At 39.3% G+C, this 20,219-nt stretch overlaps 1 protein-coding gene across 1 annotated transcript; it reads right to left on the bottom strand.

The window, feature by feature from the left end:
* Positions 1-9,518: 9,518 nt before the first annotated feature.
* LOC121389689 (melatonin-related receptor-like) lies at positions 9,519-19,596 on the bottom strand. Its single transcript, XM_041521339.1, has 2 exons — positions 19,209-19,596; positions 9,519-10,459 (listed from the first exon to the last, which is right to left on the bottom strand). Exons 1-2 carry the CDS (start codon positions 19,594-19,596, stop codon positions 9,519-9,521), a joined length of 1,329 nt encoding a protein of 442 aa, XP_041377273.1.
* Between the last annotated feature and the right edge of the window lie 623 nt (positions 19,597-20,219).

Raw genomic sequence — 20,219 nt, forward strand, 5'->3', positions numbered from 1 at the left:
ATGGCCTCTAGTGGTGTCTTTAACCAAACATTTTTTTTTTTTTTTTGTAGACTTTGAGTTGAACAGGCTAGGCCTTATAATTCTTACTGATTTGAAGAAGGAAAGGAATATTTCATTTAATGACGCACTCAACACATTTTATTTACGGTTATATGGCGTCGGACATATGGTTAAAGACCACACAGATATTGAGAGAGGAAACCCGCTGTCGCCACTTCACGAGCTACTCGTCATTGCTTTGAATATATACGGCTCTAATTCAGTAGGAAAATATGTAGCTTGAAGACAATAAATAATTTAATCAGCCTTTTCTCTATTCCCAGTCCCTTCATCCATGGCAGTTAATGCTAGTGTCAGACTACCAACTGTCACGACGGAGATGGCCAACTCGCCGATCTCTCGACTTCTATCACTGTCCAGTTGCTAGTGCCAGGGCTTGTACAATTCGATTCTCGCCGTATACAACTCCTACGCCCGTAAGCTGGGAGTTACAACGCAGCTGTGGAGTTGGCCAACTCCGTCGTGACAGTTGATATTCTGATACTATCATTAGTGTCATTATTTGGGAAAACAGGCCATTACCATAGCTTTATGGTTAGGCCAAGAGAATGAAAGTTATAGATTTGCGTCCGAACAATTTTTAAAAACACATGAGGCTTTTTTTCATTTTTCATTATTCATTATGTTTATTGATCTATTATTTCCATAGTAGATTCAAGACCAAATGAGGTCGACACATCAAGAGTTCGGCAATTTTTGTCAATGTTTGGAATATACTGCTTCCTGCTTGAGGATTCAATGCTCTACTGGGCTACACTTCAGAATTTATGACGGAGATGGCAGTTTTGGCGCGAAGGACCTCGTAGACATTATCACTATTGACGATTTGGAACTTGAATTTGTGTGATGATCATTAAGTGCCTTTTTTGTGCAAATAATGAATTTTTTTGTAAATAATGAACAATTTCAGCGGTACCTTTCACGGCATGCGGGCAGTGGACGCAAATCTATAACTTTCATTCTCATGGCTGTGAATAATGTACATTCCGTGTGTTATAATCTACAGAATCTATCATTCAGTATGAAATTTAGCCTATATCAAATATTTATAATAAGAAAAAGATAATGCTGTAGAAATAAATCTATTAATCTATTCAATTACTCAATTTAATAAAAAAAATAAGTCTTAAAAAAGGCCTCGGTGGCGCAGCCATCGGACTACAGGCTGGTAGGTACAGTACCGGCTCCAACACATAGCGAGTTTTTAAAGGTGTATACTATCAAATCAAATCCCATAGACGACAATAGTAACATGGTAAAACACCTGCAGCGTTTCAACCGACATAAACGCCACCGATATAAATACTACCACCCCTCATCCTTAAAGTGTATCAGAAAAAAATTGGGGTCAAGCTGCTCATATCTGACATAACGAGTAGCGTCTATGACTACCCTAGTTCCGCACAAAATTCGAGTACTCTTTTTTACAGGTAACCCATACATGTTTCAAGCACAAGGCTACTTGATACAGTGGTACTAGATGGAATAAATTTGCATACATTTTTTGCCCAGATGAAACTTTTTTCTTCTTTTTTTACAACCAACACACATTTCTCACCAATCACAGGACTTGTGGTGTTCACTTCTCTATCAAACTTTCGGTGCACCTCGAGCTTTGGTTTAGTACTACCTTAAAGGGACATTCCTGAGTTTGCTGCATTGTAACATGTTTCCGACTAATAAAATATTTCTACGATTAAACATATTAAATATATTTTCTTGTTTAGAATATCAGTGTCTGTATATTCAATGTGTTTCTGGTCGTATTAATATTTGTAAGAAGCCCAAACTGGATTTGGTCTTCAAATAATTTCGTACGTACGAAAAAACTATATTTTAGGAAATAAGATAAAATTTAACCTAGTACAAATATTAGAACAATCCGAAACACGTTTAATATACAGCCTCTGATATTTTATGCAGAAAAATATATTTGATATGTAATTACAATCGTTAGAAAGTCTTTTTAGTCGATAACGTCTTAAAAAGTGAAGCAAACTCAGGAACGTCCCTTTAAGAGTTTATTGGGTGCGTGTAAGCGCACTACGCCCTCTTTTTTTCACTAACCACTAACCAACTAACAACTAACCCACTGTCCTGGACAGACAGCCCAGATAGCTGAGGTGTGTACCCAGGACAGCGTGCTTGAACCTTAATTGGATAAAAGCACGAAAATAAGTTGAAATAAATAATTAAAGTAAAATAAAAAGAATCCAAACAAAAACAGAATAACAAAAGATAAATTGGTGAATATATAAATTTGCAGATAAATAAATAAGTAAACAGTCATAAATACCCGTATACACGCATATAGTTAAGTACATATAAACAACTATTTTAATAGTTTTTACTTATATACAAACACATAACATCTACATACGCATATTAAACACAAATACCTGTATTTATATATTTATAAATATATATTTGTAGAGAAAAATACAAATAATACAATTTGAAACAAATACATTGAATAAACAATAAAATAATAGAATACACGCGCGCGCACGCACACAAACGCTCGTACCCATGCGCACCAACACATTTAACATACTCTATATAAATTACTAAGTAAAAATTAAAAATAAATAAATAAAACAGTAATAACAAAACAACACACATCGCCATTCGTGTATTTTCATTGCATATGCACCTTCATAAACACAAATTCTCAATGAAATGATCACATGCCCGCTTTACCCCACCTACCCAACAATTACGTGCATTTGATAAATTTATATATTTTATTGCAAGATTATATTTACATTCTTCCATTAGTCTAATAATATTTAGTTATGTAAGGGGGGTGGGGGGGGGGGGGGGCAGCGAGATTTAGCTCAGTCGGTTGAGCGCTTGCTCGAGGTGCTTGCGTCGCAGGATCGAACCACCTCTGTGGATCCGTTCAACTGATTGGGCTTTTTCTTACGACAACCAGTGCACCACAACTGGTCAAAGGCTGTGGTATATGCTTTCCTGTCTGTGGGAAAGTGCATATAAAAAAATCCCATGTTGCATTAAGAAACTGTAGCGGGTTTCAATCATCTATCATCCATCACCATTTGGTGCACATGGTCAACGTTTTCCTGTTGAAGGTTTGCCAGACCTTGATTCATCTTCAACGCTATTTCATCCCCCCCCCCCCCCCCCCCACCAGAATTCCGCTGCTCATATTTTGACAGTGGCAAATTAGAGAGCGCTATCTCCTAATATACCGACCATATCTGCATGGATTTGTGTGGGAGTTAAAGGGACACGCCCTAGTAACGGCTAGTTGTTAAGCATTACGGCGTTGTTTTTCGCTATTAAACCCATTTTTTCACAAATAAAATTGCACTTTACTTATAAATTTTATTATTTAGAATACACATTTCCATTCACCTGAAGTGTTTTTTGGTAATCCTGGTAATCCTGATGTTTGTAAAACCACGAAATGCATTTTTTGTATTTCTTAAAAAGGCGCGTGCCCTCGAGAAAAAACCGTTGAGGAGACGAGGTCCAATTTAGTTTTAGAGGGGATCTTCCCGTTTCAACATCACAGATGTTGGTATACCACGTGACCGTTATCATTTTGGTTCGGTTTGTTTTCTCGTGCACGGTTCGCGCAATCAACATCCGATTTGTTGTCGTTTGCTTGTCGTTCATTTGTGAGGTTTTTCTTCACAGTTCGTGCACATTTGCATTAACAATAAAGTTCAAACAAGTAAGTATCTCAATACAAAACGTAACAAAACCTTAAAACCAACAAGTCTTACGATATCTGGAGAGGACAGAACAGTTGGAACATGCCCAGGAGAGGTGAAACGAACGCACCCCAAGTCTGTGTGCACTCTGTGCTTCGAGCGACATCTACCGGTGACATCAGAATACTAACTTTTAAAATTATTTCAAGTAATTGAGTCACGGGGATTCCCATGGTATTTATCGATATAAAACCTTTTTTACTCCATTTTATAAAAACGTGATCTAAGTGTGTTACAGGTTTGTAGATTAACCAGAATTATAATTACTTTTCGCCGGCTGAAACTAGGGTGTGCGACTTTAACCCTTTCAAATACAGATAACTGATGACGGCCCGGTACTCAGGAAAAGTTGATACCTCTCAACTTCAAAGTCCTGCTGCAGTCACCAAGGATGTTGTGAACCTGTCACAAAATAGCTAGTTAGTCAACAGAAGAGATGAATGATATGCCTACCAAGTTTCATCGCTCCAGCAGCACTTCATCATAGGCTCAAAACGTTTTATCCCACCCTCGTATATATTAAATGGCTACATAGCGTAATGTCCATCTTTACTGGTAACTGTTTAATATAATAGATATTACATGTAACCCTATTTAATATGTTAAAGGGACATTCCTGAGTTTGCTGCACTTTTTAAGATGTTATTGATTAACAGAGACCTTTTAACGATTGTAATTACATATCAAATATATTTTTCTGCATAAAATATTAGTGGCTGTATATTAAACGTGTTTCTGATCGTTCTAATATTTGTTCTAGGTTAAATTTCATTTTATTTCCTAAAAAATATTTTTTCGTACGTACGAAATTATTTAAAGAAAAAATCCAGTTTGGGCTTCTTACTAATATTAAGACGACCAGAAACACACTAAATATACAGACACTGATATTCTAAACAAGAAAATATATTTAGTATGTAAGTTTAATCGTAGAAATATTTTATTAGTCGGAAGCATCTTACAATGCAGCAAACTCAGGAATGTTCCTTTAAAGACGCAGACTCCAGTTTTCAGCCCGTTAAAATGGGCACTACGTTTAGTTCATCTACACACCTGTAACACACATTTGGATATGTGTTTTGTTTGTTTTGTTTTGATTAACGACACCACTAGAGGACATTGATTTATTAATTATCTGCTATTGGATGTCAAACATATGGTCATTTTGACAGTCATAGAGAGAAAACCAGCTGTATTTTTCCATTAGTAGCAAGGGATCTTTTATATGCACCATCCCACAGACAGAAAGAAAGAAATGCTTTATTTAACGACGTACTCAACACATTTTATTTACGGGTATATGGCGTCAGACATATGGTTAAGGACCACACAGATTTTGAGAGGAAACCCGCTGTCGCCACTACATGGGCTACTCTTTCCTATTAGCAGCAAGCATCCCACATACAGGATAGCACATACCACGGCCTTTGATATACCAGTCGTGCACTGGCTGGAACGAGAAATAGCCCAATGGGAATCGATCCTAGACCGACCGCGCATCAGGCGTGCGCTTTACCACTGGGCTACGTCTCGCATCCACATTTTATTTGGATAATGATACAACAGAGAGAAGCTAAAGTATGTGATGTTTAAACAGAGAAACACCGTCTGAATATAACTAGAGCTTGTCTCGATAACCATTAGTTCTCAGAAGAACGTGCGTTTTTAGAATTATGAAAAATACATTTTGGGATATTACAAAAACCAGGATGACAAGAACCACGTTAGGTGTACGGGAAGTAATATTCTAAATAATAAAATTTAAGTACTTGCTTTAATAGCGAAAATACGCCGGAGTGTTTAAAGGGACATTCCTGAGTTTGCTGCGTTGTCAGATGTTTCCGACTAATAAAATATCTCTACGATTAAACTTACATATTTAATATATTTTCTTGTTTAGAATATCAATGTCTGTATATTCAATGTGTTTCTGGTCGTCTTAATATTTGTAAGAAACCCAAACTGGATTTTGTCTTCAAATAATTTCGTACGTACGAAAAAACAATATTTTAGGAAATAAAATGAAATTTATCCTAATGCAAATATTAGAACGACCAGAAACACGTTTAATATACAGCCACTAATATTTTATGCAGAAGAATATATTTGATATGTAATTACATTCGTTTGAAAGTATCTGTTACTTGACAACATCTTAAAAATTGCAGCAAACTCAGGAATGTCCCTTTAAAAACTAGGTTCTGTCACTTTAAACAGCTGTTATTAACGATTGACATAACGTAAAGAACTTCCACCTGGTCCCGTTCTACGATGCGATCTTAGCGCTAACATTACCCAACGTGCTTAATGCTAGACACAGTCTACCAACTGTCACGACGACGTTGGTCAACTCGCCGAACTCACGATTTCTACGACTGTCCAGTTGCTAGTCTCAGCGCTCTTACAACTCGATTAGTCGTATACAATACAACTCCTAAAAGCAATTAGTTGTTAGTCTGAGCGCACACACACACACACACACACACATATATATATAGATATATATATATATATATATACATATACATATACATATATATATAGATATATATATATATATATATACATATACATATACATATACATATACATATACACATATACATATATATATATATATATATATATATATATATATATATATATATATATATATATATATATATATATATATATATATATATAACCTTTTAGAATTTACAATTGCCAAAACTGGTACGGTATATTAGCTGTGGGGATTGGTTATAAACTGAACAGCATTGAAAACGCACCACCAAGAAATGTTTGGGTTTCGAAAAGAATAACTGAGCAATTAATGTTTTTGTTGTGAACAGCAATAGACGTATGATTGACAATGACAACAAACAACAAAGGATGCACAATCATTGATTAGTTTTACTTCATCTGCGTGTGAAAGACACGTGGGGTCACAATGAAAAGTCAATAGCGCGTATGACCATCATCTGCAGCAACAAAAGCCATGCAACGTCTTCTCATCGACCCAATAAGTCTGCAAATAGTGTTCTGGAGGATAGCATTCTCCTGCTGCTGTAGTGCGTTTTCCACTTCTCTAAGGCTATTCATTTGTGGACGACGTGAGATGCGTTGACCAAAGTAATTCCACAGTTCTCTATTGGCGATAAATCAGGGGACAGTGCTGGCCATTCAAGCAAAGGGACATTATTGTTCGCTAGATGCTGTGTTGTAACATGTGCTGTGTGCGCTCGGGCGTTGTCTTGCTGAAATGTGTACATATCCCGATGCTGATGAAAGAAGGGAATGACGTGATTGTGCAAGACGTTATCTCGGTAGTAAATGGCATTAATTCTGCCACGGCAAACATGGAGTGCTGTTCGGTGACGATAACTGATCCTGCTCTACACCATGACACTCCCTCCACCCCATCAATCCGTCTGGACAAGGCAGCCATTGTGGTAACGTTATCCACGCCTACGCCACACCGGCAACCGACCATCAGCATTCCTTAAATGGAAACGGGATTCGTCAGAGAATAGCACACCATGCCAACGTTGTAATCTCCAATGACGATACCTTCCTGCCAAACGTCGGCGCTCATTTCGATGTCGATCAGTCAGGATAGGTCCAACATATGGTCTTTGAGCACGCAGCCCAGAAGAGGAAGACGGCGACGCAAAGTGTCTGCGCTGATAGCCCTTCGTCGACCTTGAACAGTTGGTGCAGTCATGGCAGCTGGTAGCGTTCGATCACGAATATGGAGGCGAACAATATGGCGATATTGCCGTGGTGTCGTAACACGTTGTTGGCATGGACGTGGACGGTTCCTTGTGGTTCCTGACTGCTGGTAGCTCCTGTGGAGTCTAGTGATTGTTGAATGGTGACATCCAAATTGCTGTGCGATGACCCTACTCGAAATGCAGACTTGAAGCATGCCTAAGTGACGTTCGCGTTTCTCAGCTGTCAACCTTGCCATCACTTGTTTAACGTTCCCTCAAAGACCACTTCTTTTGTAGCCCCAATCAGCATGATTTGCACATTCAATTTACATTTTTCGTGCTATGCATGCAAGATGTTGTGTGTTGGTGTTGTGTTTCATGGAGTGTTTAGGCAATCGTTTTCGTAAGTTATTCGTCGTCATGCATGGTCTATAAGGTAGTACGGTACTTATTCATTGATATTTTTAATGCTGATATACGCCGATATATTTGTTATCATCAACTGGTGGTGCGTTTTCAATGCTGTTCAGTATATTAGGAAATAAAATAAGTTTCAGCTATCACAAATATTAAAAGATTAATATACAAACCAGACACTGATGATTTAAGCAATAAAATATATTTAATATGTACTTTTAGTCGCTAAAAAAACCTGTTAGTGAGAAACATGTTATAGAATCTGAACGAAAAAATAACCGTTATCCGTAATGGAGACCGTATCTCTGCATAATGGGCATTTGGCCAAATAGTCGTTGATTCCATAGATCTCTATTTAGCGTCTCGTCTATAGTACAGCCACTCCCATGGAGATCCTCCATTGGCAAAACACCAAATGTTTGGCATCCAGTAGCCCATGAATAATAAATCAATGTCCTCTGTTGGTGTTGTTAAACAAAACAAACTTCTTCTTTTTTTGTCATTGGCAACACACTCCTCCTGCACTACCAAAAAGAGGAACGCCAATCCCAGACTAGTTTACTATAAGCAAACTCCGGGAATGTGTCTTTAATAAAATACAAACGATCCTTCATTGGCAACACACCACATGTTTGACATCATACAGCCGATGATTAATAAATCGATGTGGATTAGTGGTGTCGTTAAACAAAATAAACTGTCTTGTTATCATTGGCAACACTCCTCCTGCACTACCAAAAAGAGGAACGCCAATCCCAGACTAGTTTACTATAAGCAAACTCCGGGAATGTGTCTTTAATAAAATACAAACGATCCTTCATTGGCAACACACCACATGTTTGACATCATACAGCCGATGATTAATAAATCGATGTGGATTAGTGGTGTCGTTAAACAAAATAAACTGTCTTGTTATCATTGGCAACACACTCCTTGTGCACTGCCAAAAAGAGGAACGCCAATCCCAGACTAGTTTACTATAAGCAAACTCCGGAAATGTGTCTTCAATCAAATACAAACAAAACATAAAGTTTACAGTATGTGTTTCAACCAATCTAATTAAAAGTAGCTCCACTGGTTAATTATTGTACCTGTGGATCTAACAGCATCCCATTGGAGCTCATGTCCAGTTGGTCTTTCATTCGACAAATCAAAACCTTACTTGCTAAATCATGCCAGTGGTTTGAACAGAATTTGAAAACATTCGGGATTATACCGAGGGTATACGAAATGATTCGGGTGAATTACGAAGTATGCCGGAAACTAATGTCAATTTAAAATTTTATATAAAATTCGTTTCAAGACGAAAATAAAAAACCGTGATGGTATAGCCATAAAATCTGTTTATACTAGTATACAATCCAGAGTTTAATACTGCACGTTTCCCTTTTTTAATGTTGAGATAGACCAACAAGTTTGCCAAATAGTCTCGCCCGATATTTCTAGAATTTGTATACTCCCGAATAACCCTATAAAAGGCAAAGTGTAATTGGTCGATATTTAAATTGTTATTTATAGATGAAATGTTACCTGGACATGGAAGTCCACGCAATGCTGTTAGATCTACTGGAAGACCAGTAGAGCTAATTTTAATCAGATTGGTCTTTCAACAAGCAGTAGAAATGGGATCAACATCCACGGAAGCTGTGCATCTTTTACAACAAGAACACATCTTCCTGAAGAACATTTTGTAACCCGCATTGAATCGCTTGTTCAAGAAGCCGTATATCACGGGGTTACAGCAGCTGTTTATGTAACCAAGCAACAGCGCGAACATGTCCGCTTCCCTGGCAACTTCGTTGGGAGAGAACACTGTGATGAACATAGCGATACAAAACGGCAACCAGCAGATAATGAAAACAAAGATCACGAGTAGCAGCGCAGCCGAGAGGACAAACTCCTCGTTTCGCCTGCGAGCCTGTCGCCTTTCAAACTGTATGTGTGAGTTGTCGTCTGACTGTGTGTTCATGGTAACCGTCATCCGTCTGCGCTGTGCCATTTGTACAGGTGGCGCCGCCGAACTGACCCGTCTCTGCTGCTTCGAATTCTCTTCATGAGAGCCAGATGACACAGTTATCTGACTTAGCTGTGTTCCTTGAATCGGGGTAAGGGGCTCGGTTTTTGTCTGTGCTGTCACGTTAACCGTTGTCGATGACTGACTTGAATGTGTCAAAAAGGCTTGTGGTTCTTGCAGAAAGGAGGACGACATCTGTTCTGTAGCTTTTACCTGTGATGTTTCTGCGTAAGCGATGCTCTTCACAGACGAATCGGGACTGACTTTCTTACCGAAACACCGCGGTTTGGCAAATATAGCTCGGCTACCGCCAAACAGACGACTGCTGCTGTTTCGGAAGGTCTTCAGAATCTTGTAGTAACAAAAGGTCATCGTGAAGCACGGTCCTCCAAAGCAGACGGTGATCATGAAAATGGTGTACGAGACCGACATCTTCCAATCACAGAAGCAAAATGATTGGTTGGGCAAGAACCTGTATCTGCCCCAGCCAATCAGCGGAGGCATTGCAAGGAGGAAGGAAATACACCACACTCCTGTATTAAAAGAACAAAAAAGAACAACAAAATTAGAAAGTACATTTTAAGGACTGCAAGGCTTTAAATTCATTGTGTAAGTTGGATACAATGCTGGCTTCTCAGATTTTAATCTGGAAGCAAGTGGTAAAAATTGACAAACGGTTTGAGAAATTATTTTCATTCGAAATTCCACAGACAGAATAGCACATACCTCGGCCTGTGATGTACCAGTCACGGTGCACTGGCTGGCATGATAAATAGCCCAATAGTCCCATCAATTGATCCTAGACCAACCGCGTATCAGGCGTGCGCTTTACCACTGGGATATAACCGGCCTCGGTGGCGTTGTGGTTAGGCCATCGGTCTACAGGCTGGTAGCTACTGGGTTCGGATCCCAGTCGAGGCATGGGATTTTTAATCCAGATATCGACTCCAAACACTCTAAAACATTTCCTTCCTTCTTAGCTTTTAAATTCTATATAATACATGTAATGCTCCGCAAGGCTCAATGAGTGGGTGTAAACCACTTGCACCGACCAGTGATCCATAACTGGTTCAACAAAGGCCATGGTTTGTGCTATCCTGCCTGTGGGAAGTGCGAATAAAAGATACTTTGTTGCTAATCGGAAAGAGTAGCCGATGTAGTGGCGACAGCGGATTTCCTCTCAAACTCTGTGTGGTCCTTAACCATATGTCTGACGCCATATAACCGTAAATAAAATGTGTTGAGTGCGTCGTTAAATAAAACATTTCTTTCTTTTTTTTACCACTGGGATACGTCCCAACCTCAACTTTATAATAAAGAAAAGTTACACCAAGACCACCCCCCATCCCCCAACCCCCCCACCCCACCCCCCTCCAAAAAAAAAGAAGAAAAAAATAAAGTTCTACTAAGTTGTAATCCAATATTGGCAGATGGCACTACGTAAGTTTTCATTCCCATAAAGGCTGATTCAGTTTTATATATACGGTAATTGGTTTGTTGTTGAAAATCATGCATTAATTTTTTTCTTATGTTTTCTTATTTTTTTATTTTTTTGGCTAAAGGCAAAAGGGACCAAGAGTTAATTCCCTTGAATAATGATTTATAATATTGCAATGGTTGTGTTAAAAAATTAAGAGCAAATAATTTTATCCTGTCAATTGTATAATAATTATTTTAAAGAAATTTTATTTAACAGCGCTGTCTTAATTAATGATACTTTTAATGATTTTAATTCATGTGATAAAATGATATTTTGATTTTCCAACAAAGATATAATCGGAGACGGATGTGTGGGGGGGGGGGAGGGGGCAGGGGCCAGCCCCCCCCTAAATTTGCAACAGTTATATATTTTATTATATATTAATTTTCATTTTTTTTACGATCCCCCTCCAAGCCTCCTCAAAGTTCCCTTGGCATTTCGCCTCATGTTATTGGGGCCCCCCATAAGTGGATTTTCTGGATCCGCCACTGATAATGAAAACGTGTGCCAAAACCTGCGCCAAGATAATTAGTTGGGGTTTTTTTAATAGTAATTTTTAGTATTGTATTGCTTACTGCTTATTTTGATGAAAGAAAGAAATGTTTTATTTAACGACAGGCAGGATAGCACAAACCATGGCCTTTGTTGAACCAGTTATGGATCACTGGTCGGTGCAAGTGGTTTACACCTACCCATTGAGCCTTGCGGAGCATTACATGTATTATATAGAATTTAAAAGCTAAGAAGGAAGGAAATGTTTTATTTAACGACGCACTCAACACATTTATTTTATTTACGGTTATATGGCGTCAGACATATGGCTAAGGACCACACAGATATTGAGAGAGGAAACCCGCTGTCGCCACTTCATGGGCTACTCTTTTCGATTGGCAGCAAGGGATCTTTTATATGCACCTTCCCACAGACAGGATAGTACATACCACGGCCTTTGTTACACCAGTTGTGGAGCAATGGCTGGAGCGAGGAATAGCCTAATGGGTCCACTGACGGGGATCGATCCTAGATCGACCACGCATCAAGCAAACGCTTTACCACTGGGCTACGTACTGCCCCGTAAAAGGTGACGTGAATAAAATATTGAATTGAATTGAAAATTGCGATATTCCCCATTTGTTGTGTAATATCACATATGAATAACGAGAAGTCATCACTGTTGTTTAATACATTTTGGAACATTTCGCGTAGGTCTTTTGTAATTCGCTTACAGGTTTTATCCAAGACGCTCCCATCTTTGAATGAAATATGACGTCATACTTAAAACGTATGTATTGTATTGTGAACTTTAAAACACGTTCAAAACCATATAAAAAGTCTATTGATTAAAACATTTTTCATGAAACCGTTTGTGGTCGTTTTAAAGGGACATTCCCGAGTTTTCTGCATTGTAAGATGTTTCCGACTAATAAAATATGTCTACGATTAAACTGACATATTAAATATATTAATCAGCTTAGAATATATCAGTGTCTGTATATTCAATGTGTTTCTGGTCTTCATAATATTTGTAAGAAGCCCAAACTGGAGTTTGTCTACAAATAATTTCGTACGTACGAAAAAATGTTTTTTTAGGAAATAAAATGAAATTTAACCCTGTACAAATATTATAACGATCAGAAACACGTTTAATATACAGCCACTATTATTATATGCAGAAAAATATATCTGATATGTAATTACAATCATTAAAAAGTATCTGTTAGTCGATAACATCTTAAACATTGCAGCAAACTCAGGAATGTCCCTTTAATGGGAGCATGTCTTAACATATATATACTGATGGAAAGAAATAAAGGATCACACAGATAGCAACAACAAATAATGTCTGCATCAAAAATCAATTCATATTGTCAAAAGGTGACTGGGAACATATAGGCAGCACATTCAACACTACTGTCATTCAATCCCACATTAGACCGGCCTCGGTGGCGTCGTGGTTAGGCCATCGGTCTACAGGCTGGTAGGTACTGGGTTCGGATCCTAGTCGAGGCATGTGATTTGTAATCCAGATATCGACTCCAAACCCTGAGTGAGTGCAATGCGTAGGTGTAAACCACTTGCACCGACCAGTGATCCATAACTGGTTCAACAAAGGCCATGGTTTGTGCTATCCTGCCTGTGGGAAGCGCAAATAAAAGATTTCTTGCTGCCTGTCGTAAAAGAGTAGCCTATGTGGCGACAGCGGGTTTCGTCTAAAAACCAGTGTCAGAATGGCCATATGTTTGACGTCCAATAGCCGATGATAAGATAAAAAAATCAATGTGCTCTAGTGGCGTCGTTAAATAAAACAAAATAAAAAACTTGGTATGAAATACAGATATTACTACGCTAGTAGTGAATTAAATTTGATGTGCTCCCTTATTTCTTTCCATCAGAATATATTATGATACATTCAGACAAATTGTCAATTCGGCGAAATAAGCGATATTCGATTTTCTCTTTCTTTTTTCACCTTCTTTTTTTTCTTATTTTGTTTTCGCTTTCGCATTTTTTAAATGGTCAACACGCAAGAACACCATTAATGTAAGCACATTACCTTTTTAGCATCGACTGGATGACGAAATGGGGCCTCAAATCAGTAAGTGTAGGGTATTCACATTTGCCCTTTACGTTGTGGAAGTTCAATTAGTCCCATGCACTCTACTTTTGGAATGAATCTATGACGAACGAAAGTGAACTACAGGTAAATCTACATTAACTTAGCTTTGAAGGAAGGAAGGAAGGAATGGATGCTTTATTTAACGACGCAAACTCAGCACAATTTAAATACGCAGGGGCGTAGGCTGGGGGGGGGGGTTCGGACGACCCCCCCCCCCCCCCCCCTTCCTGCTGAAGGAAATGGTCCGATATCAGAACTAAAAGTTAAAAACATACAGGTTTATACATAATGGAGTTTCTGGTGGTGCAAAAACAAAATAGAAAAAGGGTCCACTTGGTTCATATTCGACCCCCCACCCCCACCCCCCAGGTCCAGATCACGCTACGCCCCTAAATACGGTTATATGGCGTCGTACATATGGTTAAGGACCGCACAAATAACGAGAGAGGACACCCACTGTCGCCATGCGAAGGGTTACCTTTTCCGATTAGCAGCAAGGGATCTTTTATCAATAAAGTTTAAAAGTTTTTTTGTTTAACGACACCACTAGAACACATTGATTTATCAATCATCGGCTACTAGATGTTAAACATTTGGTAATTTTGACATACAGTCTAAGAGAGGAAACTCGCTACATTTTGTTTCCGTTAGTAGCAAGGAATCTTTTATATGCACCACCCCACGGGCAGGATAGCGCATACTACGGCTTTTGATATACCAGTCGTGGTGCACTGGATTGTGAATAAATGAATGGATGTTAATGATACAGCAGCACAAGACATACAGATTGGCTGGGGAAAGTAGAAATCCACAGACAGGATAATATATACCACGGCCTCTGTTACGTCAGTTATGGATCACAGACTGGAACGAAAAATAGACTAATGGGCCAAATGACGGGAATCGATCCTAGACCGACCGTGCATGAGGCGAGTGCTTTATCATTGGGCTATATACTTCGTCCCGCCTCCACGTTAATTCCTGATGCCATATAACTCACACCGGCCTCGGTGGCGTCGTGGTTAGGCCATCGGTCTACAGGCTGGTAGGTACTGGGTTCGGATCCCAGTCGAGGCATGGGCTTTTTAATCCAGATACCGACTCCAAACCCTGAGTGAGTGCTCCGCAAGGCTCAATGGGTAGGTGTAAACCACTTGCAGCGACCAGTGATCCATAACTGGTTCAACACAGGCCATGGTTTGTGCTATCCTGCCTGTTGGAAGCGCAAATAAAAGATCCCTTGCTGCTAATCGGAAAGAGTAGCCCATGTAGTGGCGACAGCGGGTTTCCTCTCAAAATCTGTGTGATCCTTAACCATATGTCTGACGCCATATAACCGTAAAATAATGTGTTGAGTGCGTCGTTAAATAAAACATTTCTTTCTTCTTCTTTTTTTGCATCTTGGCGGATAGCCCTATATGAGACATGCATTGCATAGGTTGATATTTTTTGCGGGGGATGTGGGGATAGGGGTGGGGCGGAGAGTGTTAAAAATACAATTTTAAACGAATGGTTTCCTCTGATGACTAAGAGTCAGAATTACCAAATGTTTGACATCCAATAGCCGATGATTAATTAATCAATGTGCTCCAGTGGTGTCGTTAAACAAAACAAACATTATTATTTACTTAATTCCAGCACTGAATATGGATGTCAAATCATGCCATTGTATTGCATTCCACATAGTCGACTTTTGTTTTCTCTCCTGGTATCCATGTCTCATAACCGTGTAATGTAACTGGCAGCAGGTTACATAATACCAAAGAAGAGAGTTCCGTGTCAAAGTTCGAGGTGCACCGTGAAATATTTACAGAGTAAAAGCAGCTGTGGGTGTGATTGGTAGTAATATGTGACAATGATTATTTGTGCAAATACTATTACCCAATGACAATAAATAAATACACTTTTATTTGTTATACAGTTGTTATGCAGTATATACCAGAGGTTGAAACTAATGCGGGGTACCCCCAAAAATGGAACTGCAATTTTCAGCCAAAATGACGGTTGCTATTATAAACATTAATTAAATCTCTTAAATGATACGCGACCCCCCATTTTCTTGCAGGCATATTAGATGTGAGGTGCCACACTTTCTATTGCTGTACTTCCTGGGTGTGTTGATACGCTGCTTATATCAGTTTTATTAGTAAACGTTAACATTATCGGCAATAGGAACTGATTTGGTCTATTAGAACCAGCAAGCATATGGCAACATGACGTCAAAAATAGAATTAAATGAGAGTGCTCTTCCTTGCACGGTTACCTGGGTCCTATGAACAGACTCGAGTCTTGCTAGACTCAGCCCGTGTCCGAGTACTCGTGGAGATCGTACTAGTGTCGTTAAACAAAACATTATTTTAATAAAAAACCTTAATTAAAGACGAAAGCTAACGCTCTGTTAAAGAGACTGCCGTCAATTTGTGTCTATTGTAAGATATTCTCAATTTGTAGAACATTTTTAACGACTACTAAGACCCCCCCACCCCCCACCCCCCCACCCCCCAAAAAAAAGGAAAAAGAGAAAGAAATCCCGTAAAAATATAGAAACTTAAAGAAAATCCTCTTTTTAACCTTTGAGGAGTTCGTTCCAAGATTTCATCTGCCCACACCCCTCCAACACCCCGCCCCCACACACAATCCTAGCTACAGCCCTGACTATTAGTATTATATATGTAATGCATTTTCTTGGTTAGAATACCAGTGTTTGTATATTCAGGATGTGCGTCTAGTCGTAGTAGCCCAAACTAGATATCCTTTCTTTCTTCAAATAATGTACGTATGACACCGGCCTCGGTGGCGCAGTGGTTAAGCCATCGGACTATAGGCTGGTAGGTACTGGGTTCTTTCTTTCTTCAAATAAAAAGAAAGAAAGAAAGAAAGAAATGTTTTATTTAACGACGCACTCAACACATTTTATTTACGGTTACATGGCGTCAGACATATGGTTAAGCACCACACAGATTTTGAGAGGAAACGCGCTGTCGCCACTACATGGGCTACTCTTCCGATTAGCAGCAAGGAATCTTTTATTTGCGCTTCCCACAGGCAGGATAGCACAAACCATGGCCTTTGTTGAACCAGTCATGGATCACTGGTCGGTGCAAGTGGTTTACACCTACCCATTGAGCCTTGCGGAGCACTCACTCAGGGTTTGGAGTCGGTATCTGGATTAAAAATCCCATGCCTCGACTGAGATCCGAACCCAGTACCTACCAGCCTGTAGACCGATGGCCTACCACGACGCCACCGAGGCCGGTTTCTTCAAATAATGTACGTATGACAAGAAAATAACAAAAAGAAGTTCAAGCTACTACAGACAATAGGACGACCAGACACGCACTGGCTATATAGACACACTGACGTTCTGAACAACAAAAACATATTTAAGGTGTAGTTTTAGTCGCCCAAAAGGCCTTATTAATTGGAAACATCTTATAATGGAACAGTGGCGGATCCAGAATTTTGCAAGGGGGTGGGGTGGCAGTGGGTCAAAATTCTAAAAATGGAACGTTTGAGTTTGTCGAAGAGAATGTTCAGATACGAGCTCTCAAATGGAGCCAGATCTATATTGAGGTGTTGGGACATGCTCACCAGTGAGGAACCCAGAAAATCCATTGGGGGGGGGGGGGGGGGGTTGTTCATTCGTAATTCACATGAAACATATCGTATACCCTTAGGATAATTCGGAATATTTTCAAATTATTTTCAAATCATTGGCATGATTCTGCAAGTAAGATTTGATTGGTGGACATGAGCTCCAACTGGCTGCTGTTAGATCCACATGTAATAGTGGAGCTAATTTTAATTAGATTGCTAATGTGGCAGCAAACTCAGGCTAGTCCCATTAATCAGCTTTTAACTTTAAGCTGTCGTTCGCCAAATTTGATTTAAAGGTGTATTTGTCGAATAAATGTGTCATTAACAATTCGCAAAAAAAGCTATATCGAAAACTTTGTGTCATTTGTGTGTAGGCCTATAATTATTTCAAACAATAATTCTGTTTACCTAAGATTTATTTGAATTTGGTTACAGATTTTCTAATAAAATTCGCCAAATTGCTAAATAATTTTTGGCGTCCAGCTTAACCTCTACTTTTGATTCCCGTCGGTGGACACAGATGGGCTATTTCTCGTTCCAGCCAGTGCAACACGACTCCTGGTATGTCAAAAGCCGTGGTATATGCTATCATGTCTGTGGGATGGTGAATGTAAACGATTCCTTGCTGCATTAAGACAACTGTAGCGGGTTTCCTCTGATGACTACGTGTCAGAATTACCAAGTGTTTGACATCGAATATCCGATGATTAATTAATCAATGTGTTCTAGTGGTGTCGTTAAATAAACCAAACTTCTTTTTTTAAATGAGCGGGGAAGGGGGGTAACGAGACCTATGTGATCCCCATCTAGATTCGCCACTGTGGCAGCAAACTCAGGACTGTCCCTTTAATAGTGGAAAGCATCTCACACAGTGGTAACAAATTGACAACCGTCCCTTAAGCCCCAGTCACATATATACGATTTTTGTCCCGAATGACCACGGATAGTCCCGATCCTAACCTGCCACGGTTGCTCCCGAATAGTAGCCAAACTCGGCATGAATCGGCTTCACTCACAACCTGTCTACGACTACTCACGACTGCTGTAAGTTAATACTGAGATTGCACTACGTTCTTAAAGCCGATTCATTACGAATTGCTACGACGTAGTACGCCTCCACTACAGTACCCCGACGAATACAGAACGACTCATCACGATTTATCCGGAATGCGCCACGAATTACTACGACTGTACTAAGACTCCTCACGTCTGCCTCCTGGTTTACTCCGACGTCCGCAAGACTCGCATAAGAAGGCCTGCCGATCAGCCAAGTCCCATGATTACCCCCCCCCCCCCCCCCGACTATCACGACTGTGTCTACGGTGCACCTACAAAAATGCACGATGCACTCACGACTGCTTTAAGAATGAGTCACGAATTGAAAAATTCTAAGAATACTTCCGACAATTTTAAAAATGATCACAACTGTCAGATGCCTATCCAGGCATTCCAAGAATACTGATTTAAGAATGACCAGGAAGCCGCTATGGTCTCACTACGCATATCTAAGAATTACCCCGATTTTTCAAGTCGTGACCATTCGGGGCAAAAATCATGTATATTATATGTGACTGTCTTAACGACTTACCAGCTGTCATATAGACGACGTTCCGGACCGAATATATTCGCTGATAGTAGTGGGAATGGCAGATCTTCACGTAGCGGTTCAGCGAAATGGTTCCCAGCGACATCACGCTGGCGATGAACGTAGACATGTTGATGAAACCGATAATTATGCACGTGACCTCAGAGAACCTCCAATCACCTTCGATGATCGTGTAGATCGTTATGGGCATGCTCACAGCCGAAACAAAGATGTCTGCCACGGACAGCACGAGGACTATGTAATAGGACGTCTCTCTGAGACTGCGAGTGTTAAAGATAACGAACCACAGAGACAGGTTTCCAAAAAATGCCAGGAGACAGACGAGCGTCAGAGTTAAGGCTTCTGCGATTCTTGCAGCCAGATATGTCATTTTAGTGGTCGTTGTTTCACGAATGTCAGATTTTAATCATCACGGAAGCATCGCAGAGATTGTCTTTTTAAATAATACGACAAGCGGCGTCTGTCTAAAAATATGTAGACGCATATGTAAAGACAACCATTCAGACGTCATGTTTTAGTGACGAATGTTTGTGATATCATAGGCTACTAAAGATGTCCATGCGCTGCCAGTTTGTATTGTGGTAGCTTACATGTAATATAGTTTTGTTGAGCTCTGCCATTTTTTTCTTCTTCTTTCCATTAGTTCTGAAATGATACAAAATATTTATATTACGAGTATCTAATTCATCCGACGCATATTTAAAGGGACATTCCTGAGTTTGCTGTATTGTAAAATGTTTCCGACTAATAAAATACTTCTACGATTAAACTTACATATTAAATTTATTTTCGTGTTTAGAATATTAGTGTCTGTATATTCAATGTGTTTCTGGTCGTCTTAATATTTGTAAGAAGCCCAAACTGGATTTTGTCTTCAAATAAAATGAAATTTAACCTAGTACAAATATTAGAACGATCAGAAACACGTTTAATATACAGCCACTCATATTTCATGCAGAACAATATATTTTATATGTAATTACAATCATTAAA

The sequence above is a fragment of the Gigantopelta aegis genome, chromosome 15 (genome assembly GCF_016097555.1).
Source record: "Gigantopelta aegis isolate Gae_Host chromosome 15, Gae_host_genome, whole genome shotgun sequence".
NCBI classification, from domain to species: Eukaryota; Metazoa; Mollusca; class Gastropoda; order Neomphalida; family Peltospiridae; genus Gigantopelta; species Gigantopelta aegis.